Source organism: Aythya fuligula, chromosome 2, assembly GCF_009819795.1.
Source record: "Aythya fuligula isolate bAytFul2 chromosome 2, bAytFul2.pri, whole genome shotgun sequence".
NCBI lineage: Eukaryota > Metazoa > Chordata > Aves > Anseriformes > Anatidae > Aythya > Aythya fuligula.
The window spans coordinates 158,489,845-158,513,610 of record NC_045560.1 but is presented as its reverse complement, the minus strand read 5'-3'; the positions used below and the strand labels follow the sequence as shown (position 1 = coordinate 158,513,610).

General features: G+C 50.9%; 1 protein-coding gene across 9 annotated transcripts in view; it reads left to right on the top strand.

Moving 5' to 3' along the window:
* ZC3H3 (zinc finger CCCH-type containing 3) overlaps positions 1 to 23,766 on the top strand; it is a 120,696-nt gene that overhangs the window by 30,032 nt on the left and 66,898 nt on the right. For all 9 annotated transcript variants that reach the window (XM_032182927.1, XM_032182933.1, XM_032182930.1 and 6 more), the window contains one exon: positions 16,782 to 16,929. In XM_032182927.1, coding sequence (XP_032038818.1) covers positions 16,782 to 16,929 — 148 coding nt within the window. The remainder of the gene's footprint in view (positions 1 to 16,781; positions 16,930 to 23,766) is intronic.

Here is a 23,766-nt window from a genome sequence, read left to right as displayed (position 1 = left end):
GGCTGCCGCGTTGTCGCGGCTTTTCCGAACGCGAAAAATCCGAGGTGCTTCATTATTTTAAAGAGCTCCGAGCCCGTTTGTGTGGTTTCACGTCCCAAACTCGCATTAATTCGGGGAGAGGCAGGGGTTTTGTCACTCCGTCAGCCGGGAGCTTTCGGTGTGTGCCACCCAGGGAAGGCGGCGAGCTCCACGCGTGCGCGCTCGAGATACCCCTTTTAGCTTTTTGCTAAAATCCGTGGCGATCCTGCGGGCACCCAGGCACCCTCCCGTGGGTGCAGGAAGGGAAAAGAAGCAGAGGATAAGAGGAGGAATTTGCCTCGTGCTCCGCTTGCTCTCCCCCAGCCTCTTGATTGCCCGAAGACACCGCGCCGGTGCCGTCCGCCCCTGGGAGCCACCACCCCGGAGGGTTTGTGCTGCTTCCCCGACGTCTGGGGACCTCTCCGCCGAATCTGGGACTCGCCCAGGTACATCAAGGGGAGAGAATCATCCCCCAGAAGTGGCTTTGAAAGGTTTCGCTGAGCTGGGAGGAAGATTTCGCTTCGTTTCTCATCTTTGTTTTTTTTCCAGTGCGTTCTGAGCCCCGCTGGAAGGCTGGCAGGGCGGGCTGCTGCTGCCGAAACAGGGAGCTGGGCAGAAACTGGGGACTGGCTTTGTTAAAACCAGTCCCCTGGCACATCTCCGAGCGCTGGAGCTCAGTCCCACCTGGATCTGCACCCCTCCTAACCCCCATTTCTGCCTCGAAAACTGCGACGGCAGCGGGGAAGTCACCAGGCACGTGGCTCTTTTTTTCTCAAGGCGACCTCTGCGGTGAGCTGGAGTCCTCTCAGCTCCTCCCCAGCACTCTCCTTTTGCAGTGGCAGCGTTGCCATCCTCAGCCTTTTTTTTTTTTCCGCCGTTATTAATTGTTATAACTGCCTTTAAAACCCGGCCCCCGCTGAGGGGACCGGGTGGACGCGCTGCTGAGGTTTTTATTACCCGACCCGCTCTTGCTGGGGAAGTTATTTCTGCCAGCGAAGTGCTGAGTCAAGGCAACGGCTTGATGCGCTCACATCTTCCCCGCCGCCTTCTGCTCAGACCCTCGAGCCCCATTTGCCTGGGAGGAGAAGCTGGAAGGCAGCAGCTGGGGTTAAAAGGGCCCTGGAGGGAACACAGCGAGCTCCTGCTGGGGGCCACGGCGTGTTTGGGGCCGTGCCTTCGGCCCTACATCGGGCACATCTTCCCCCGGCGCTGCCCAAAGCGGGGTCCTCACGTCGTGGGGTTCATTAATGGATTCATTAATGCCCGCGGAGACTAATTAAGGAGAGCTGCAGCTGGTTTGGGATACACTGGAGGAGCTCGTGGGGTGCGGGACATTTGGCACCACGTCTCGTGCCGCTGTGCCTGCGCCCCAAAGAGCTCAGGGGGGGCATGGGGAGAGCAGGACTTCTTTATCTTACGCCCTCCTTCTGAATTTTCTGGTTATTTTAGCTGCTTATGAAACTCGGCTTGGTTTTTCTGCACAGGGGACTGAGAAGGGTAACGTTTGGCTCTCCAAAAACACGGCTCAAATCATGATGGTGTAAAGGAAATTATGAGGACGCTTCGTCAAACCTCTACCGAGCTGCGTGGGACTCCTGGACCTCACCCGAAACCTTTCATTCCTCGGGCTCAAACCCTCCCAAAGCAGCACAAGGTTTGTTGGACCCTCTCAGATCGTGGAGCCTGGTCCTGTGCCCGAGCCAACGTGAAAACCCGGGCTCCGAGCTCAGCACCTCGCACGCCTTCGGCGCAGAATCCCCGCGGCGGATGAGGGTTTTATGGTTTGCACGTGGGATTCGCTGTGAGCTCGCGTTTCTTTTTATAGCCCTGCTATTCTCGGGGTATTCCTGCGAGGGGATTTCTGACCTTTGAACGTGAAGCCATTGAGTGTTGGAGTGACACAGAAAACGAGCAGAAAAACCCAAAGTGACGTGGGCAGCGGTTCTTGTTGCAACTCGACTATTTTATGGACTAGGACATTGCTATGGAGGGATTCTTGTTGAATTTCAGCTATTTTGTGGGCTAGAACATTGCTAACTGGAGGGATTCTTGTTGAAATTCAGCTATTTCATGGGCTAGGACATTGCTAGTTGGGGTGATTTGTTGGTGGTGGCCTCTTGCGTGTGCTCGCCTCGCGTCTTGGCGTTGTTGGAGAGGCAGCAAAAGCCCTGAGACCCCTCCGAGATCGTTGTTGTGCAACGAGGAGCACCTTGGGGTTGCCTTGAGTTGGTGACGGCCCCTTGCAGAATGATTTTTGGGCAGGCAGGGGCTCAGGGATGAGGATTTGGGTATTGAACTCTTGGGGCTGGCGCTGCGTCTAAAGCAGACTGCACGTGGTGAGTTCAAAACTCAGCCCGGCGAGGATCGTGCAGATAAGGAGGAACCTAAGTAATGGGGTCTTTTATTAACTAATAATACTCAACACTAATTGGCTTCAGGAGGCTGTGCAGACGTTAATTAAGCTGCTGCCACGTGCGAGGTGAACTGGAGGAGCACTGGTGGAATTACCGTGAGCTGTTGCAAGGTGAGCTTTTAGTGCGATCACAAATTGTACTTTTTTTAAAAAAAAAGTGATAGTAAAACCACACCAAACCGTGCTTTATACAGCAGGAACGGAGGGAACAGGATGGCAGGAAGGCGCTTTGGCTTTTCCCAGGGTAACCCCAACCTAAAGCTGACGCTGGGGGTAAGGAGAGAACTGCCAGAGGGAAACACCTGAGTCCTCGCTGTGTCATCTCTCCATCTTTTGGAGGTGGCAGGTGAGGTAACGAGGAGCTGAAAGCTCGCTTGAGAGGTGGAATAAGGTGAGAACGTGGATTTTAGGAGCTTAGAGCATCCCTCTGCAACACCCACATGGTTTGCAAGAGGTCCTCCAGCCCCCGAGAGCTGAGACCACGCGGCACGAGCTTGCAGGAGACGGCGAGGATGAGGCTGCACATCCTGAAGGACCAGGAGGTATGGAAAAGAAAAGGAGCAGGCTTTCACCAAAAGATCTGCAGAGCAGGAGACCCGAAATACCAGCGCCGTGAACTAGGGCAGTTGTTTGTGCTGGAAGGGCTGGGTAACAGGAGGAGGCCAGGCTGGGAATGCGGCGAGCGTCACTCCGGCCACGGTGTCGGGTGTTGGATAGAATTCGCCTTCGCGGCCAAGTTTCTCTTCTGACTTTTTGCACCAGCAGGGTGTTAAAAGTTGGAGGGTGGGGTTTTCAGAAGGACCTCTCCGGGGTTTGGCTCCCCTGACTCTCCTTGGAAACCGCAGCTCTCTTCAGTGATGGCTCGTCACCGAATGTCTCCTTTTGGACTTAAAAATTAGGAAAAAAACCAGCCAGAAGTCTCAAAATGAACAGAAATCCAGCAAGGCTTCAGCTGATTTTGTGGACACCCAAAATCTGGTGGCCTGGTACAGGTTGGTCATGGCCATGTCCTCAGGCTGGCGGGATGCAGGCAGGGCTCAGCATCTCACGACATTCGGGGTGAGAGATATAAAACCAGTGCTTGATGATGAAACGGAGCCTTGACAATTTTATTTATGATTCTTGCAACTTCTTTTTCTGATATTTCTGGCCCTGCTTTAATTTCTTTTCCGGGATCGAATGCTCGTGGCACTGGGAAGTCGACACCTCGGGCTTCTCTGCGGGTGACCTTTCTCCGAGTGCGGTAATGAAATATCAGGGAAAAAGGGCTTTGAGGGAAGGCTCCTCTAACTTAAATGAACTTCTTTTATTGATTTAACCAACACTGAGAGAAACTGTTTGTCCTCTCTCTATAAAATGGACCCACATTTCTCAACCTGCTCTGCAGGGAAGCACTGACGGTGCGGTGAGGGAAAAGAGGACACCGTTTCTGACACATCATTTCCCTTTGCAAATCTGGTTTTCTTTGAATATTTTTCCTTCTGAAATCAGCGATGCTGTCCGTAGATGCCTGTGCTCCTGCCCTCCTTGGGCATCTTCCCTAAGCCTCGAGGTAAAGGCTCGAAGAAGGAGAGGAGGCTGCTCTTCATCCCGGGTTCATCTTCCCTTGGTCATCACGACGCGGGGTTGTGCCTCTTTGGGGTCAGGATGCCAACCCTGTATGGGATGGCGTTGTCCTCGAGGACGAGGCTTGGTGCAGCTCCTTGCGTAGCCAGGATCTTGATGCAGTGGCCTCGTGTGGAGGTTTGGGAACCACCACCCCGCTGTGACTCCAGCGGGTATTATTAGAAGCGACGTGGTCAGGCTTAAGCCGCAGAAACATCTCCTGGCATTTGAGGCCCGTTAGCTGTAAAATTATCCCCCCGAAGAGAGAGGGGGAAGCACAATCGCTCCGGTGTGAAAGCAGACCCGGTGTTAGAGGTGGTTTTGACTCTGGATTTCTGCCGGGGGGCTTCCAAGGGTGCCGTGTCGTGAACCAGCCTGGGGTGCGCTCGCACCCAAAGGACTTGTTTGGAGGTGGAGGTGGCTCGTAGCTGTTTCTCCATCCGAAATAACATGCTTGGTTTAATAACAAGCAGGAGCGCGAGCCCTTTTCCCTGAGACTACAGAAAACCCCCGGAGTGCTGTCAATAAAAAGATTACCTGACAGCCTTGGAAGGAAAATGAAAATTTATCAAATATTACCGCCCCTGTCTAGGACGACTTGTCAAACTCGGAGGCAGGAGAAGTGAGATTTCTTCTTCGCCTTTCCTTTTCCTGCTCTGACATCGCCGGGTGATCGCGAGGACGATGCAAGGGAAGCGTTCTGCTCCTGTCACTCAGGGTTTAGAAAATGAGGTGTTTATCGCAGGCAGAAGCTGGGCGCTACCCTACGTTTTTTGTCGTGGAATAAGACGCCGTTTCCTTCGACGTGTGCTGGAGGAGAGGACAGAAGGGCTGCGCTGGTCTCCGGGGACTGAACCTGGACGTAAAGCACTCGATGGGAGGGCAACGGTAGGGTTGTTGACGTGTTGATGAAAACAGTGCTTGTTTTCAACCAGAAATGGAAACTTTTCTTCTCCATTTTGGCAGTTTTGGGCCCCTCTTCATTAACAGCCTCTGGTGGGCTGGGTAAATTATTTAGGACCAGCCAACTTCATCGCTCAGCCAACTTATGGTCAACTTCATCGCTGTCTTCAGAAGGTAGAAGGCGACCGACACCCAAGCTTTCTTTTGCCCCCTTTCCTAAATGGACAGCCTGGGGTCATTTTTGTGCCCTTGTACTCATAATTGTGGCTGTAGTGGTGTCAAAATGAACGCGGATGGAATCCGAGGGGCTGTGATGTTCATCTCAGATCTTCTTGCCATCCAGTTAGCCAACGGGAATGGCTTTCTCATGACCATCTGTTATGTTTTCCACACAATACGTTTAGGTGACCGCAAGACCCGTGTGGATTTCAACCAGACAGACATCTGGGTGAAATATTCCCGTGGTTTAATCTCTCTCACACTCCTGCCCTCCCAAAGAGGGCCATTTCTTTGGATAAAGACCCATGAGAAGGTTTCACCACTGGTTCGGTGGGTTGGGATCTTTGGATCCCATTTAGGACCTGGTGAAGATGGACTGGGAAGGTGAGGTAGAGCTTGGCTGCCTTTCGGTGCCTCTTTTTGGAGTGCTGGTGGGTTTCTTCTCCTCTAGCGTAGATGAAGCTGTGCTCTTTGGGGAGGGGAAGACGTGGCTGTGTGCCAAACTCACCCAACTGTATCACCCAAATGGGCAATACAAGCAAATAAACCACATGCACTGATGCTTGCGCATAGCTTAGGCACTGCAAATATTTATTTATAGCAACTTACTGGATCCAGTAGCTGCTCTAAACAAATGAGGACATTTCTGTAAAGGAAAAGCAATTTTCTTCCTCCTCACCCGTCCAGACCCTCAAGAGTTTCCGGTATGTGTTTGGTGCTGGGCTGTGCACGTGGTGCTAAGCCACACGTGTACAGATTCCAAAATAACTGATGGTAAAATGGCCCCAACCGTGGTTTGGAGGATGGAGCTCCTGAGAAACAAAACCATTGCTTGTGTGTAATGGACTGGGAGAAGCGTCTGTCCACGGGGAAGGTGATGCTGCCCATGGTCCTGCTAGAAGGTGCGTCCTCTCTCCAGCCCAAGTTTCCCTTGGTGTGGCTGAATGCCTCCTTGGCTCTGATTTTCCCATTGTGCCTCTTTTCCTGGCTCAGGAGCAGCTTCCCAGCACCCCCAGACTCCAGTTTCCTCCCTTTATACTGCTGGGAATTCAGCCTGAACTAAGTTTCTGGGCGGGGAGAACATTTTCCTTGGTGCCAACCCCAAATTTAGTCCAGTCCTTTTCCGGGAGTGGAACAAAATGAACCAGTGGAAGCTGATTTAAATGCAAACAGGCAAGGTTAACAAGCATTTGCAGCAAAATTCAACCTCCCAGCCCTTGCCAGGACCAGGATCGCAGCCGTACTATTAGACGGGGAAAACTTCGTGCCGAAAGGAAGCTTTGAAACATGGTGTAGATCAGATTAAGCCTGGTGAAAGTCCTCTCCAGCACAGCCTGGGGCTCATCCTCGTGTCTGCATGGCACATCTGTCTCCCAAGGCTGGTAGGTTTTAAGCTGGGATTTCCCCTGCATCCATCCTGAGCCACGCTGGCCTTGCCCGCTGTTGCTCCGTAATTCCCAAATCCCTACAAGAGTATTTCCAGTGCTCTCCCGAAGCACTGTCCTGGTGTGAAATGCTTTTTTGGGGTGATTTGCGTGTTGTTCACACCAAGAAATGTGCGGATCCGACGAGCTGGATTGGTTTCCCCAACGGGGAAGAGACAAGTGGCAAACTTCTTGAAGGTAAAGAGCGGGGATAGAGAAGGCGTCTCAGCGAAGGCGGACGCTTTTTCCCTTCTTCCTTCCCATCCATTTTAGGCTTTGTAGAGCAATGGATAAAAGGGGGGGAAAAAAACCCACCCGCAATAATCTATAGCAACTGTCACCCAGCAAACTACTCCCATTTCATACAGATAGGTTAGGTGTCAGCGCGCGATCGATGGCTCTCGTACAATAATTATAAAAACTAGCAGGTTGTGTTGCTTGAGTGAGTTTAAGAAGAGTAGGGTCTCAATCTTTCCTCTAATAGGGCTTTGACAGTCCGCAGCGCCGAGGCTTCGTCTTAGTCTGACAGTGTTGTCATTAAACACCAGGTAGCGTGGAACAACAGAGAACACGGATTCGGAGCGCGAGGGAACATGCGGCTTTGACAGGAGTTATTTGTCATCGCCGAGCTGCCCAAACTCCTCAGACTGCAGTACGGACGGCTGCTTAAAGTGACTTATTGCCCCTGTCTGTGGCTGCAGTTGTGATTTGATAATCGGTAAATGTTTGTCAAAGATGAATTCCCTCCCTGATTCAGTGCCGTGCTGGAAAAGCAAATGAAAAGCGGTGCGCGGGGAAACGTAGCGGGGGGATTGAGGACGGGGTGAGAGGAGGATGACGAAAACAACAGGTTTCCCTGCCAGCTTGCCCTCCTTGCTTCGGAGAGGTGAACCTGCAAGTTTTGGGGTCAAGATATTTTGGGGTCATCGGGATGATTTGAGGGCATTGGGATGCTTTGGGGTATCAAGGCCATGCCCGTCCTTAGGAGGGTTTGCCATCAGCAAGGCACCGGTGGCCTGAGAGGACTGTACCCATTTTACAGACTTGTCTTTTTCCATTTTCAGAGCTCCCCAGAGCTGCAGGCTGGGTTTCTGGTCTGGTTTTGGGGTGTTGCAGAGCGTTTTGATGGCTGTGCACTGCCTCGTGCAGTCACACTCTGACTTTGGTCCCATTTTCCTCCTCTGGTCTTTGTCCTGGTGGCTTTGAGAGTAATTCTTCAGTAGGAAGAGCAAAGTCTTAATTTTCTTGAGATCGACGTGGTGCTCTCTGGGGTTTAGACACCGTTTTGTGGCCTTTTGGCAGATATTTTCCTTGGCAGATACACGTGCATGTGCTCTAGGGTAGCAACTTGAATCAGAAACCTTCAGTTTCTTGTTTGGGGCCCATTCATTGCCTGCTTTATTTATATGTTGAAGAAGGGGGTTTAAAAGGATCTTAACAAGCCTACTGCCTGCTAAGTTTCCCTCCTCTCTTAGGGACTTTCCTCACATTTCTGGAGTAGGGTCAGGGTCTTTTTAAGCAGCAACTTGGGAGATGTAAAAGCTGAGGGAAGGAGGTTGACCTTCACTTCAAGAAGGGCCTCTGAGGGCGGGGGACATCCCGAGGGATTCAAATCTCATTAAATTCAACCAAAGAGGCACGGAACCAGTCCTAAAGCCCGAATGCTGATGGGTTTTCAGCCTGACGAGGGCTTTTTGTGGCGGAGCGGCCTCCCCGCGCCAGCGCGGGATCCGCGGAGCCATTTGATGGTAGCCGGGCTTCGGCTGCCGCGTGAGGCGCTGGAAACGATCAAGAGCGGGAAAAGTGGAGTGATTTATTAGGCTCATCAAAATTCACACTTTGTTATTCCAGTCATCTTCCATCTGCAGCTTGTTAAGAGGAGGACCCCTGGCAGCTCCCGCCGCGAGGCCGGCCGGGGGGGGGAGGAGGGCATTTATCAGCCTCCCGCCCGCCTCGGCTGCCAGCCCGCTCTCATTTAGAGAAATGGAGCTGGCTCCTGGCAACACATCCATAATCATTCACCGACGGAAGGTGTGGGGAGGAAAAAAAAATAAAAATCTTTTGTTAGAATAATGTAAGTGTTGTGTTTGAACAAGGCCCGGCACCGTTCGGGGGCTGCTGCGGGGAAAGGCACGGCCTAGTGGGGCCTAAGTATGGCCACCCCTCGGTGATCCCAGTGGAAACGGGGATAAAGCAGCCTTTCCCCCTCGTTAGTGGGCTCATTAGCTCCCATGATGTTCAGAAGGGGATGCAGCAAAGCCAGGAATTGGTGTGTGGACCCCCAGGTTGTGCCCAGCCCCCAGGGGCTGCGAGCGCGGCTTCGCAAGGTTGATGGTGGGGGAGATGTCCTCCTGGCCCCCTCCTGTCCCATCTCCCTCTGTATTTTGGGACTGGCGAGGATAAACACAGGTTCTTGCCAGGGTTTGATAATTAAAACTGAATCCCGTAGAGCTGAGTCCAAGCCACTCCCCATGGGTTATTCCCCTGGGCTTCCCGAATCACCTGTTGCTGGTGGCTCTCCAAAGCGTGCCAACCATGACCTCAAGCTGGACCTTTGGTGGGCAACGAGGGTGGCTTTTGGCAGCCCCTTGGGACCACATAAGCAGTCAGCACAGGGCTGTATGTTTTTAGACTCACTGGTGCATCTGACAGTGGTGTAGCCATCACTAATGCAGTATCTGCAAATCTTGACTGCAGCCCAAATTCGTTTGAAATCCACCAAACATCTCAGAGAGGCCAGGAGCTGTTGCAGAAGACCATTGGCAGGTCCAGGAGCATGTGCAGGCTCTGGGAAGGGATTTTCTTCCCGCTGCACTTCAACAGAGGCTTCGACATGTGCTCCTTGCCCTTCTCTTTGCATGGAGGAGCTGCCCTGGCGGCTTGCTGTCCCCTCTCCTGCCCCACTAGGGCTCAGCTGGAAGAGGTCGTCCTGATTTTGCATTACAGACCAATCCACGAGCTGTCTGCTTCTGATTCTAGCGACTGGAAATAGCTTTAAAATGCTTTCCTTTCCTTTGGGATGCAGGGTGCATGAATTAACCCAGGCAGTTACTGCGAGGTCCCCATCTGCTTGCAAGCACCATCCACTGCAGGAACCTCTGGGTCAAATAAGAAGACAAGTAGGTGGCGAGTGTTGCTCGGGGAGAAGTTTGTCTTGCTGCTGAAGCCACTTAAGTGGCCCTGTTTGACGCGAGACAGAAATATTTGAAGGGCTGCTTGCGTTACAAGAGGAGATAACTCATCTGTGCGGATCTGCAGAGCGTTAGGAATCCGTCGCTGCGAGGGATGTGAGATCCTGGGGGACGGTAGCACGGGCTGTGCCATACAACCTGCTGATGGTCACGGTGTAACGGGCCACCAAGCACCAGGAAAAGATCTCCGTGTGTTAAATCAGCGTTAGCCTTTCCAGGGCCGGCACACACACCTCATGAATCTTCAGCGTGACGTGCGAGATTCAGATGCTTCATTTACTATGTTGGAAAAGAAAAACCCGCAGCAGTGCGGTTCAGGGGAGCTGTACTCCGAGTCCTCAGGATTTTTGGTGTTTCTAAGGCGTAAAATGTCTCTTTTGTCTCATTTTCGTGCTGTTTTGGGCAGGGCAGGGATTGCAGCAGCTCCCAAAGCAGTGCTGAGGACTTGCTCGGTGCTTTTCAGCGGTGCCCTGTGTGGCACCTTGCGCTCACAGCTCCCGTGCTGAATGGAGAGGCTGACCCCAAGCACCTTTAATCTGGAGCTGGAAGGTGGGAAGAGCAAAATCCCCTAAAAAAAACGGATCCAATAAACCTCCTTTGTAGGCAGCATCACAGCCTGGGCTGGAAACGGGGAAGGGAAGCTTCAACCCGCGTCCAGGTGGGGACACAAATGGGAAAGAGGAAACACCGGCACGTGGCTACACGTTTATAAAAGTTTCCATTTTTTCCCCTACTCCTTTAAAACGAGTCTCTGAGTGCTCTGAGGGTGTTTCAGGAAAAGTCACCGAAATGCCAAGGGTGTTGAAGCCTAGGTTTTGGCGTTGGAGGAATTGGGAGCAAGACTTCCTCGTCGGACAGCCCCCAGGCAGATGGCAGAGGAGGCTGCGGAGGAGCTCAGGTGGATTCTCCAGACGGGTGCATCAATCAGCAAGACGGATGGGTAGATTTGAGAGATGGATGAACTAAATCACCGCCTTACCAACTTCCCCGGCGCGGGTTTCCGTCCCGATGAGCTCCCTGGGCACAAATTTAGTTCGGGAAGAAGGCTCCGAGGGGTGAGCGGGGCGTTTTCACTGGGGACAGCTTTGCTCCAGCCCTGCCTTGCTCGTCACTCTTCAGATTTGCCAACTCGAGCCCCGCTTTGCCAAGGCCGGCCCTCAACCCAGCTGGCTGCAGTTGTGTGATGGAAAATCCAGCCCTCAGCCCGGACGCTTGCGTCACCCTCGGGGGTTTTTCCACCGCGGAGGCAGGATTCCCAGCTTCCAGGACTGCACGGCGATCCCCTTTCCCTTCCTTTTTTTTTTTTTTTTTGTGCCAAGGAAAAGTTTTGACACAAAATTTTGACATTTTGTGTCAAAATTCACGGAGAAGACACTAGAGAAAATGACATCTGGAAAAAAAACCTACAATTGAACATAATTCCAGTTCCCACTGTGCAGAGGTGTTACTCCGTTCCTGTTGTCCCCGTGCACTGTGTCCTGAGCCATCTCTTGCCCAAAAAATCCCTAGATGAAAAGCACCTACCTGAAGCTGGTTTTGGGAATTGTTACTGCTCAATCAGTGCCCCGTAGCTGGGAAAATGGGATTATTCTCCAGGTTGTTTGCACTCAGTAATGAATATCTTGAAGCTGGTGGGCATCATTACAGCCATAGCTTGAGGAGGAGAAGCAGCCAGCTTGATGAACGGGGAGAACAAAGTTGTCCCAATCTGAAAATAAGCTTTTTTTGTGAGAGTTTGGTAAGATTTCATTGCTTTATTTGCAAATGTGTGATGAGAACACAGGAGCGAGGCTTTGGGTCCTTGCTGGGTGTAAGGCAAGTAGAGATGTAACTCGTAATAAGTTGTCCTTTAACCATATCCAGTGATATTTCCATGTGGAAACGGTTCTTTCCCAGAAATGTCACACGAAATCATTTCCCCAAAGCACTCTTGAGCTCGGTGAGCTTTTGACAACTTCATTTTCCCCTCGCAGGTGGGTGATGCTTTCCCCTTGCTGCCACGCCGTAGCTCCAGGAAACAAAATCCGGTTCTTTTTGCTTCTAACCTGGAAATTCGGGTGCAGACACAGCCACACGCGAGTCTTTTAATAGCAGTTGTGAATGTTAAAACCTTCCCTGCTCAAACATTAACCCTAAAATTTCCTCGGTGTTGCTCTCTACCAAGTGCCACCGTACCCATGCGTTGTCGTGCCCGATGGCTGCCGTTGGCTTCATCCTTGCCTGTGGCTTGTTCAGTACAAGGAATTTGGGAAGCAGATTCAGTATTCATTCCCCACATGGGCTCAGCTGAAAGCTGCTGCCGGGAAAAAAGAAATCCCCGTGCTCCTGGAGCCCACTGAAACCTTTCAGCTGCGAAGCCCGTGCTGCTCTCGTCCTCCGCGAGCGCCGCCGCCAACGCGGCAGCCTTGTTGGGGTCGCAGGTAAAGCCCTTTTTTCTCAATGGGATTTATATCCTATTCAGCAGCAGTTCGTGATCAGAAACCATCGTTTACACTCCGGCATAAACAGCCGCCTCCCTCGGAAGAGCTCCGTGCTGAACGGGTGTGGAAATTCAATTCCCCTCTTAAACCGAAGGACGGCCCTTTCGGAAGCCGATTGCGGCGGCAACATAATTAACCTCTTGCTGTGCCATTCTGCGGGAACATATTGAAGGCTCTCGGTGATAATCACCCCCTAATACCGGTGTCTGCTTTCACACTCGATTCGTAACAGCATTACGGTAATCCCAGAGCCTTTTGTCGACGCGCGGGGCCCGGCCAAGTTGGGAAGCACAACAAAAGGCGTCGGGGCCGGCGTCGGGCAGGTGTTGCCGGCGTCCCGCGAACCACCAGAACGATGTGAGCTAGGGAGAGAGGCGTGGAGGGCTGAGCTGAAACCCCAGGCACACGAACCCGTGCAGATCTGTCCTTCTGGGAAGGCCGTTTTGTGCGGAGCTGCTTCGCGTCGCTCTTGAAGGATGAGTTGGGGAGGTCCCCAACCTCTCCCGGAGCCCCTCAGAGTTGTTTTTTTTTGGGTTGTTTTGTTTTTTTAAGGTCATCAGAGGTAGAGTCACCCTGTCTTTTAGGGACTTTCAGCTTTTAGCTGCTGAGACCCTTCCTTTTTCTGGCAAATGGCTCAGCATAATTGCTATTACGCGCTCCGTGCTTCCACAGCAGGTCCCGAGTCCAGCTGCTGCCCTCGTGTTTTATCCCCTCTCCTCTCTCCTCTGTTCGGCTCGATATTTTCCTCCGCTGGGCATCTCCTCCCCTTCCCAACCTCTTTTCACCCAGAGAAGAATCTGGGGCTGGGTTTTGTTCTCCCACCGAGAAATTCAGCTCAAAATGTGCTCCCAAGGCACTTTTTCTTCCAAAGGTCTGTTTCTGGAGAAGCAATTTGGTTTTATCTGAGGTTTTTGGCTTCTGCTTTGATTTTGTCATCGTTCACCTGGACCCAGGCGGGTTTTTATCTGTGGCTTCGTGCCCACAGCACCCGTTGTTATTTTTATTTTTCCCTCCTTTTGCTCCCTAAACAAGTCCCTTGACCACGCGGGAAGCTTTCCCCATCCCAAATCCTTTTCCTAAAGCTGCAATAACCCCTTAAATTTAGGAATCTGCGCTCCTGGAAACGTGTCCTTGCTCTTTTAACTCTTTTTTTTTCCCATCAGTTCAGGGTTTGCTCTGCTGATGCTGCACTTTCCGAGCAGCAGCACCTCCGGGCTCAGCTTGGTGCCGAGGTCACCCACGACGTGGAGAGGAGAAGCAAGGGAGAAATTGGGGCAGATTATCCCTTTTTTGTGGAATATCCCCCAAAAGGATGCAGTTCCCAGTGTTTAGTTTAAAGCCACAGCAGGAAAAGGGGCAGAAAGCTCACAAAAAGACCTGTTTTTTTTGAAGAAGCAGGCAAATTTACCCAATACCTTCCTCTTCTTCTCACTCATCTTTTTTGGCAGAAGTAGAGGATTATGGTTTGATTGCAGCCCTAGGAACAGGAAATTTTTGTAATTAACAGCAGGTCAGTATTTCTTCCCCTAATTTTTCTTGCCATGGAAGAAAATATATATTTATGTTTCTACAAAAACAGATTTTCCGTGGTTTTTTGTGTTTCTACAAAAGCTTTCACATTTTTGTTGAAACTTACGTGCGAGCGATCTTAGTTTTGCATTGAGGGAGGAATAAAAAAATGAGAAAAAAAGCTTAAACCATCACTTTTATAAACTTCCTGGGTTTGGGGGAGGCACAGAATAGCACTAAGGGGCACTTTGGGGTTCTTGGGGCCGTGAGAGCTCGGGGCACAGCCGGGTGTGCACGATTTAAGGCTGCCAGAAGGCAGCAGGACCTCGTGTTGTCTCCAGCTCTCCCGCAGGCATCCCAGGAGCTGTTTTGCTCTCCCTGCCTCAAACATCCCCTTCCTGAAGCGGTGTCAGCTCCTGGAACCTCTCGGGGGGCAAAATCTGAGCTGAAATAACACCCTACATCACCCTGCAGCATCTGGCCCCTATCCTATAGGATGCGTGCGGTGGATCCTGGACCACATCAGCTCAGAGGCACGACTGGTGCTGACAGACCTCACGGAGGCTTTTTGGACTTGGCTTTCCCATCTGAAGGTCGATTTGAGGCCTTGGGGTCCCTGGGCCAGGTTTTTTCGGAGCCCCCAGCCAGCGGTGCCCAGGGGAAGCGCGGCTCCGAGCAAAGCCCCAAGCTCAGCAGCGCGGCGCGGGCCTGATAAATGGTGCTCATATCCCATTCAAATATGATGCAAGCAGATTTTTTTTTTTCTTTTTTTTTTTCTTTTTTTTTTGTAGTTTGTCTTCCACTGCGGTAGTAAAGTTTTTAATTAGGAAAGCTAATGAGATCGATTAGTCATTAGAAGTGACCTCTGGATCTCCGCGAGGAGCGTGCGCGCGTGTGCCGGGCTGATAACGGGGGACGCCGGGGTATTGTTTGTAATAAAAGCCTGAAGTGTTTGATTTGAGTGAAATGTGCCACGGGGAATACATCATGCGGAGCAAAAAAAATTACAACCCTGGGAGCCTGTAATGAAGGGAATTAAACCAACATCCTATCTAAATAACATGATTATCTACACAAAACCCCTCAGCTAGCAAGTAATAATAGAAAAGCGAGCTCTTCGGAGAGCCGCTTTCACGAGGTGCTTAATGCTGGGCAGGCGGCTTCCGAAGAGCAGCTCCGGCATGAATACAACATCCAATTACTGCCGGGGAATCGAGTTGAGAGCAGGTGCCAGCCCTTCCTTCTGCGTGCCGGCCCCGGGGCCGCTTGCGAGCCCCGACGATTCGAGACCTCCCCGCGTCTCCCGCGAGCGTCGGGCAAGGGGGGAGATGGCAGCGGGGGCTTGGTTGGGTTCTGGGCTGATTGGAGGCAACCGGGGGCCCGAGCAGGGGCAAAAAAACAAGTTAATAATGCAATCGACACAGTCCCAGCTTCGTAATTTTGTAAGGTTGGGGTGGAGGAGGCGAGGAGATGCTGGTGCTGTTTGGGGAGGCTGCGGGGTTGTGGCTCCCCTTCCCTTCCCTTCCCTTCCCTTCCCTTCCCTTCCCTTCCCTTCCCTTCCCTTCCCTTCCCTTCCCTTCCCTTCCCTTCCCTTCCCTTCCCTTCCCTTCCCTTCCCTTCCCTTCCCTTCCCTTCCCTTCCCTTCCCTTCCCTTCCCTTCCCTTCCCTTCCCTTCCCTTCCCTTCCCTTCCCTTCCCTTCCCTTCCCTTCCCTTCCCTTCCCTTCCCTTCCCTTCCCTTCCCTTCCCTTCCCTTCCCTTCCCTTCCCCCAAAACCAATTCTCAGAAGCAAATTTATCCAACTTTGCTGTTGTTTTACACAATCCCAATTACAATCAGTGCTCAAACCTTGCAAGGGGCTGTCAAGACTCACGGCACAATCATTGCCCCGAAGAATTTTGTCGGAAAAAGTCCCAGGGCGTAGAAACAGTGGTGGAAAGCCACTTTGATTTTGTCCTTTCCTCTCGTTTTCCTTCCCCCTTAAAGCTGTGGGCTTTTGCAGTTCCTCTGGTTGCTCCTGCGTGAGCTTTTTACCTTTTTTTTTGTAGATATTTGATACTTGTTTGCTTGTGAGCATCTCCCAAATCCCATACATTCAGAGGCTGGCTCAATGAAGGACGGCTAAATACCTGGGAAATGAAGAGCTTTTAGGACAAAAACAAATAAAAAAGGGAATTTGTCGTTCTCCTTTCCTAATCCCGTGGAGTCTTTATCGAATACATCTCGTTTAATTTTTAACCCAAGCCACCAGAAGCTCCTCAAGGCACCGCTGCTGACTTCTTGGCATTTTGGGGTTGTTAACATTGAGTGTTTGGGCTGTGGATGTGAAAACACTTGGCCATGGTATGAAAATTCCCCGTGCTTTGTCAAAATAATATAGAATTATAAATATAAAATATATTTTATATATATATATATATATATAAGTCTGCGTGTTAAACTTGGGAGCTGCAGGTTGCTCCGAGGGCCAAGAGCCACCTCAAAATGCCTTTTCCTTTCTTTTTTTTGGTTCTTCACCTCAACATCCCAGCGAGGACCGGGTTATCCGGGCAGCCCCGCTCTTCTCCAAGGGATACGTGGGGATGGGTACAAGGTTTTCGAGGAAAATAATGCTTCTGCTTTTCCCTTCGATAATTTTAAGGAGAGCATCTCCGAGAAAAACCGCCAGCCCTTTAAATCAGTTCTAAAACCAGCAGACTGAAGTCTCGGCGTGTAGTGTCAGCTTTAATTAGCCGGGCAGTTATGGCTGGATGTTATAAAACCAGGCAATTAGACGCCTTCCTTAAAGCTGCAAAAAAATAAAATAAAAAAATTGCGAGCCGTCAACGCGGAGAAAACCAAACACACAACTGGTAATGGTGTGAAACGTTCAGCGGGATGAACCGGCGTGTAGATCGTCCCTCAAAATGTTCTCAAATTGGGGGTTCAGTGCAGAAATCTCCTAATGGAGGCATCGGGGATCGAGGTGTTGTATGGGAACGTCCGAATTTCATCCCCTTTTCCCCTTCTGCTTTCCCCTAGGTGCCAGCTTGCTCTTCGCGAGGAGCCCCCCGGCCAACAAGGTGATCAAGACGCGCTACAGGATAGTGAAGAAGAACGTGGGCTTCCCTTCCTCCTCCTTCAGCAGCCCTGTCCCCAGCTGGAAGACCAGGCGTCTGGGGACATCCAGGTAACCCTGCCACCCCTCGGATGCAGGACCCGAGAGCCACAACCTCTCCGTGCCGTTACTGCTGCGCGTTATTTGCACGAATCCCTTAATTTCTCTATTTGTTTAGCCGCTTCCACGCGGCGTTTATTGACTTAAAGTGTAAAATCGTGTTAGTAATCACGTTAGCCTGAGCCGGGCTGGTGGCAAATGGCTTCCCGCAGCCTGCTCCTTCAGATCCGTTCCCTCTTTGAATTCATTGTGGTTAAATAAGCCGTGAGGATGCCGAGGAAATGCACACAGCTCTCAATATCAGACCTAAGTAGACTTACTACGTGTTTGGAGAGAGACACGTCCTGCTAATGAGGCATGGTTGATTGTGGCTGCTCCTGGGAGAACTGGTTCTCTTTCTCCTCCTCCTGAAATGCTGGTTTGCTCTTGTGAGGGGCAATATTTTGGGGAAAAAGAGCCTGCTCTGCTCTGCCCCTGCCGTTATTCACGCCTTGGGTAGACCCAAGGAACTGGAGGACGTGTTGGGCTGTCCCCTTCCATTGGCACACCCTACATGGGTTGACATCAGGGTGGTTTCCTCCAAAAGTGCTTTCCTTCGTCTTCACGCCGTGTTCCAAGGGCTGACCGCTTTCCTGGTGAGTGCTGGCTGCTGTGGAGTCTCAAAAGATGGCGGGGATTGTTTTTAAAGCCTAACTTTGCCCGATTTTTCCCCTTGCTCTACGTGGAGTTGGCAACGAGTTTAACAAATGTTCCTATCAGAAGGAAAGGTTGGTTTTGACAGACTCGAGGGTGGCGAGGCAAAGTTCCAGGAAAAGAGAGGAATTAAAAAAAAAAAAATACGTGTTTATTTTCAAATGATTTAAAAAAAAAATCTAGAATTAGATTTAATATTTTTTCTTGGTCTTTCAAAAGCTTTTTTTCTTGGTCTTTCAAAAGCTTGTAGTTTGGAAGCTCCTGGTCCAAGTGCTTCTTCTCCTATGGAAACCATGGGTTTGGTTGGGACTAATGGCTTTTACCCAGTTTTTCTGCATTCAGTCTTACCTGCACCACCTCCTCCTCCTTTTTCTTTACCTTTTACTTATATCTACACATCCAGTCCCTTTTTGGCAGTCCTGGGATCGAGACATCTCCTCTTACTCCCCTCCAAGAGCATTTACTTTGCCTCTTTTGGTAAAATTCCTGCCCTGCTTCTAAGTGCCACCTCCATTTTCGGGTCCCTGGGGGCAAATCCTTGCGTTGTCCTTTCCCCAGCCAAACCACGTCCTCGTTTTCCTGCTCCCTTGTCTTGTATTTGTGTTGAATCAAGCTCGCAGACGTGTGCTTGTTACCGACAGATAAATTCCTCGCTTGCTCGCCGCTGTCAGGCAGTGATAGACAAGCCAGACCATCAAATAACTTAATTCCTGTGTTTCTTCTTCGGGCTAAATAGAAACTCCTTAAAAAACATTATTATTTATTGTTATTTAAAGCACGGCTTTTGTTCTGTGAATTTTATTACGGTAAAAACTGCAGTGGTAATCTCAGAGGCTCGTAGTTTGCTGCTGGTAATTGCGGCACCCGGCTGCTTTGTGTGCAGGTGAGGATTTGTTTTCTCCTGTTTCCTCCTGCACTCTTGCCCTTTCCCATCTCTGCCTCAGTTTGCCTGGGAAGTGGCTGGTTTTTTTCGCCCTGAACCAGCCACTTTGGGCAAATCTTGCTTCTTTATTTAAGTCCGATAAGGGGAAATTTGGTGCAAAGAGCTGCTCGCGGTACAGTCGTGGTAAAATCACCGCTCTCCTCCATCCCCTGTGCTCCAGGCAGGCACTGACAGAAGATGGATTTTTTTTTTCTAATTCCTGTGCCTGTGAAACATTCGGTAAGGGATCTGGGCAAACTGCTGCTTTAGGGTCTTTCTGCAGTGAATGTGCCCCCAACCGGGGTCTGGAGAGAGAAAACGTGAGCCAGGCTGGGCTCGTCCCGCCCTGGCATCGCCTCATTTTATTTCTGGGAGGGGAATTTGTGTCTGGGACGTGCTAATTAAGTTCTGCAATCACTCACAGCCAGTGAAAAATGAAGTTTTGCAGCTTGGGGGGCTTTCTGTAGAGTCTCATGGTGTTGTATTGTGGCATCACCCAAACTTTTACCCTCTAATTCATGAGCCTGACTCCAAAACCCAGCGGCACGCGGAGTGTCGCCTTGACATCGTATCGGGTCTCCTCTTCTGCCCCATTACGAGGTGAACCTCACAGCATCGTGGATGTGTTTAATGAGGGTGAGATAATTAGGCTGGGGGCAGTAGGAGGGGAGGGGGCTGGGAGCAGGAGTTTTGGGGTCTGGCCCAAAACTGCGAGGCCGTCGCTTCACAGAGGAGGGACCCGACCATCCGCGAGCTCCCCCTTGGAGGATAATTTTATCCGTATTAATCTTCGACTTCATTAAATAACGTGCTTTGGATCTTACGGCTGTTTCAGACAAATCTTGATAAAACGCCATCAGCAAATTAAAAACAATTATATTTTCCAGAAGCCATAAATCTCCCGCTCCGTCTCCCAAGTACCTTCGGCGCGTGCGATCCATCATCCCGCCTGGCGGGGGGAAGCACATGGCAAATGCTTCTCCTCTACTTTTGAGTATTTTTCTCTTCCCTGGTGCTCGTAGCATCCCTTTGGACAAGTAGCAAGGGGATGAGAGCTCCTTTTCCAGCCACTTTGCTGTGCTATTGTCAAAAAATGGTTTTGTCAAACCAGGACGGGGAGGAAGCATGGGGCATGCCCACGTGTTGTCCCCATAGGGACCGTGCAGATCTCCCCGGGGTCGTTTTGCAGTCCAGGCTTTGTCACCTCTCCCGTTTCACGTTTCGGTGAGTGTCGGATCGAGCAGCCAACTTTTTTTTTTTCCTTTTAATGCCCTTCTGGCCTGAAGCCAGGAGCTCGGCGTTAAAGGGCTGGTGGCACCGTGCGCGAGCGCTGCTCCTGAACTCGTTTCTGGCTGAGGCTATGGGGCAATTCCTGCTGTGAAACCCAGGTTTTTGGGGCTCCAAAAATGATGGGCGGGGGTCTTACGTGGCCGGCGGCCTTTTCTGATTTAATACTTTATAGATTTCACGTAGCAAACTGGGTTTCTGTCCATCTCATGAACCAGGTCTTGGAGATTTCCCTCCTCTTTTTGGCTACGTAGCCAGAAAAACTTTGCTGGAGCATCTCGGGTAGTGCCAACTTGCCAACAAGCCCCAAATTATCAGGAGAAGGAGAAGATGGATGTGTCCAAATGATGGGGAGAGTCACTGTGGATCCCCTGGGGATGAGCTGCTTTCTCCCCTTACCTCTGGCTTGCCTTAAACGTGGCCCCGCCGCTGACTTTTCTGGAGGCGATAGACGGGAGTATATTTTAAATTAATTTTACTCCACTTTTTGTAATATTTTTGTTTTAAATAGATTTATAAGCGGCTTGGGGGCTATTTCTCCAAATTTATGAAGATAATTTTCGCTCTCTTGATAAGGTTAAATTTACACCTGCTATTTCCATATTAATTCACATTGCTAAGTGGATCTAATTTTCTTCCGTTCTTCTATCTAGTGAGTGTGGCCTTTCCTAATGCAATTTCCCCCCTCACTAAATCACTGTGATCGGGAGTCATGATCGAGTTAAATTAACTTAAATTAATTTACTTAATAAGAGCTCCAGATCATTGTGAATGAGGTGAAGATTTATTGATCCTCCTTTTCACTCCTCCCCCTTATCTCGCCGCGCTTTGCAGGAGCGCGGCGCGGGAGGGCTCTGATCTGCTCGCCTTCAATTTCATTTTCTCCTTATTGACGTGGCGGTTGGCCATCGCCTGGAATTTGTGCAGGGACATCTTCTCCGTGGCCAGGAGGGGGCCGAGCTGCTCGACACGGAGGAATCGGGATGGATGAGTGACGACGGCGGCGTTCGCAGGTCCCGGAAACGTCTTCAGCCCTTCCACGGTGCCTTCCTTGGACGAGATGCTGCTCCTGGCATCTTCCGTGGCTTACGGGGCCAAAACTGTGCCCGCTTTGCCCAGGTGGGAGATACACAGAGGCCTCGTGGGCTTGAGGGTGCTGTAGGGTTGGGGAAACTACTAGAGGAGAAGGTAGGGTGTCAACCGGTGCCCCCCGGTGCATTTTGGTTGGAGCTGGAGGATGAAGATGACAGCAGGAGGATGCTCCTGGCTGTTGGAGATGCTCCCCTTGCAAATCCACTTGCTCCACGGAAGCAACAGTCTTCTTGCCAGCCAGAGAAAGCCAAAATCCTTGAGCACGCAACCCAAGATATCAGTGGGAACTGTCCCTGTAACCCTTTGGGGGACAACGTGCCTGGTGCTGTGTGGTGGGCTCCACCAGGAACTGTCCCACGAGCACTGACCAGGAGAAGGAGACCCCAATTCACTCATTTACGGAGAGACAAACCCGCTTTGAGACCATTTTTTTTGGGGAGCAGATGGGCTGATGTCGCGTTCGGAGATCCTAGTTAAGGGCAACTTCAGCGCTGACCCACTTTGAACAGTTTTCTTTGAAAATAATGATGCCTGTGTTGAAAAGAAAAGTAACCCGTCTGCAAATATTGTCTGGCGCTGGTGGGAAAGCTCAGATATTTCCTTCAGAAAACTTTGCAGCTCCTCTGGAGGGACAAACTTCACCCTCCAGCGTTATAAATAAGTAAAGAACAAGGTAATAAAACATTTGTCAGGGAAAGTGCCTGCTCAGTAGAAAAGGCTCGTCAGCAGAGGATAAGCTTGTGTGTTTTAGTTTTGTTTTCTTCTTTTCTTTCTGTTCCTTGGCCTGGAGCGATGTGGAAGGACCAGGCTGGAACAGGAGCCTTGTTGGCTCAAGTCCTTCCCTTCCCTTCCCTTCCCTTCCCTTCCCTTCCCTTCCCTTCCCTTCCCTTCCCTTCCCTTCCCTTCCCTTCCCTTCCCTTCCCTTCCCTTCCCTTCCCTTCCCTTCCCTTCCCTTCCCTTCCCTTCCCTTCCCTTCCCTTCCCTTCCCTTCCCTTCCCTTCCCTTCCCTTCCCTTCCCTTCCCTTCCCTTCCCTTCCCTTCCCTCCCCAAGATCTTTGGATATCCACCAGCAGCAACACGATATTTTGGGGTGGAGAAGCCATTGGCAAGCACGGTCTTGGTCTTTGAATCTTGGGATTTTATCTCAGCCATTTGGGGTTTGATAAAGGTTGTCCTGAAAACCAAACGCGCCAGGTGCATGGGGCTGGGACAGGCAGAGGCAACTTCCCTTGGATCCTGCTCTCTCCATTCCCAATCCCAACGTCTCAAAGACATCCAGGAGAAGCCAGAGGCAAATAAATTACATGTAATTATTTCTCCGTGTTGCTCAGCAGGAGCTGCTCTCGGGTGCTCGCTCCGACGCACCTCCAGGAGAAGTCAGCGCGCTTTTATTTTTTTGGAGAGCTGCACAGGACGCAGCCTGGCAGATAAATCGATGACTTTTAGGGCTTCCCCTCTTTCCTTTGACACCCTCGTGCTGGGCAAACCTTGACATCTCCATCCCAGCCACATGGGGATGGGAGGTGGGGAATTGATGAGCATTTTCCTTGGGTTTCTTCACCAAAACCCGCGCGATGCCAGGCTCTGGGCATCACCGGGACGGTCCGGCGGTGCTGGCGCAGCGTGCCAGGAGGAAAGCTCATTAAATCACGGCACGTTAACGAGCCTGGAGGGGGGCTGAGAGCTGCTACGAGCCCCGTTCGGGGCCGTAATGCACGGGGAGAGAGAGCAAAGCCGTATTTCTGCGGGGCCGGGATGTCACGGCAGAAAATCCGGAGAAAAATGTTAACGTTGGCGGCTGCCGCTGCTAATTGCTGGGTGCTGCGGGGGAGAGGCTCGAATCGAAGGCACCGTATATTGCGAGGAGACAGCGACGGTGGGGTTTTTATCTTGAGCTCAGCAAAGGCTGCCTTTTTCTCCTCGCTCCGTCTATTTGATCCCCTCGCTTTAGCGACCTGGGGGGAGCGCCGAGGTTTTTATATCTCGATGCCTCGTCAGAGGATGCTCCGATGGGATTTTTTTGGCTCCCGGATGGTCCGTGAAGGGCCGGGGACATCATAACCCGACGGCCAGAGGCCGTGGCACCGGGGTTAATTTCCTTTTATCAAGACGAGCGGTCTCGCTCCGGTCCTCCCCGGCTTCCGCTGCGTTAAGCTGAAAAGGAGTCGAAATGTGACTAATGTCCTTAAAGCTCCTGTCAATTTTTTTCTCCCCAAATTCATTTGACATGAAAGTGAGAAGTAAACAGAAAGCCTGCGTTTAAGCAGATAACTTGGAAAGCCTTTTCCATCACATTTAAAAACGGCCGTGTCATGGATTCTGCGAATTGGCGGCTTCTATTTTGTTTTATTTTAGTTTAGTTTAGTTTTTGTCTGTGCGGTGAATTTTCTTTTAATAATCTCGACGTGGTTTTACGAGGTTTAGGGATAAGATTTTTTTTTGAAGGGATGTTAAACCATTCTCCCGACTGACATCTCATTACAGTGAAATTCATCTGCCCGGATTGGAGACGTTACAGGCAGGAGGAAACCGGGGCTTTCCGTCTGAAAACGTGTTTTTTTTTTTTTTCTATGGGAAGTACTTTTAATCTTTTTAATGAGGATGGTATGAGATACACAACCCCGCATTGTTTCGGAGAAGTCCTGACATCTGGCCTAACGTAATCCAGTTTCTGTTGGGGACTAGTTAGAGGCTTTAAAAAAAACAATGTCGCCTCTTCTCAGCAAAGCTCGGGATTAATCTTTCATGCTCTCCCCGCTCCCCCCATTGCAGAAAGACGCATTATAAAGCTCAATCTCTTTTTTTTTTTGCCTCTTTTTCTTTTTTTTTGACTTCTATTTCCCTCTCCCTAACCA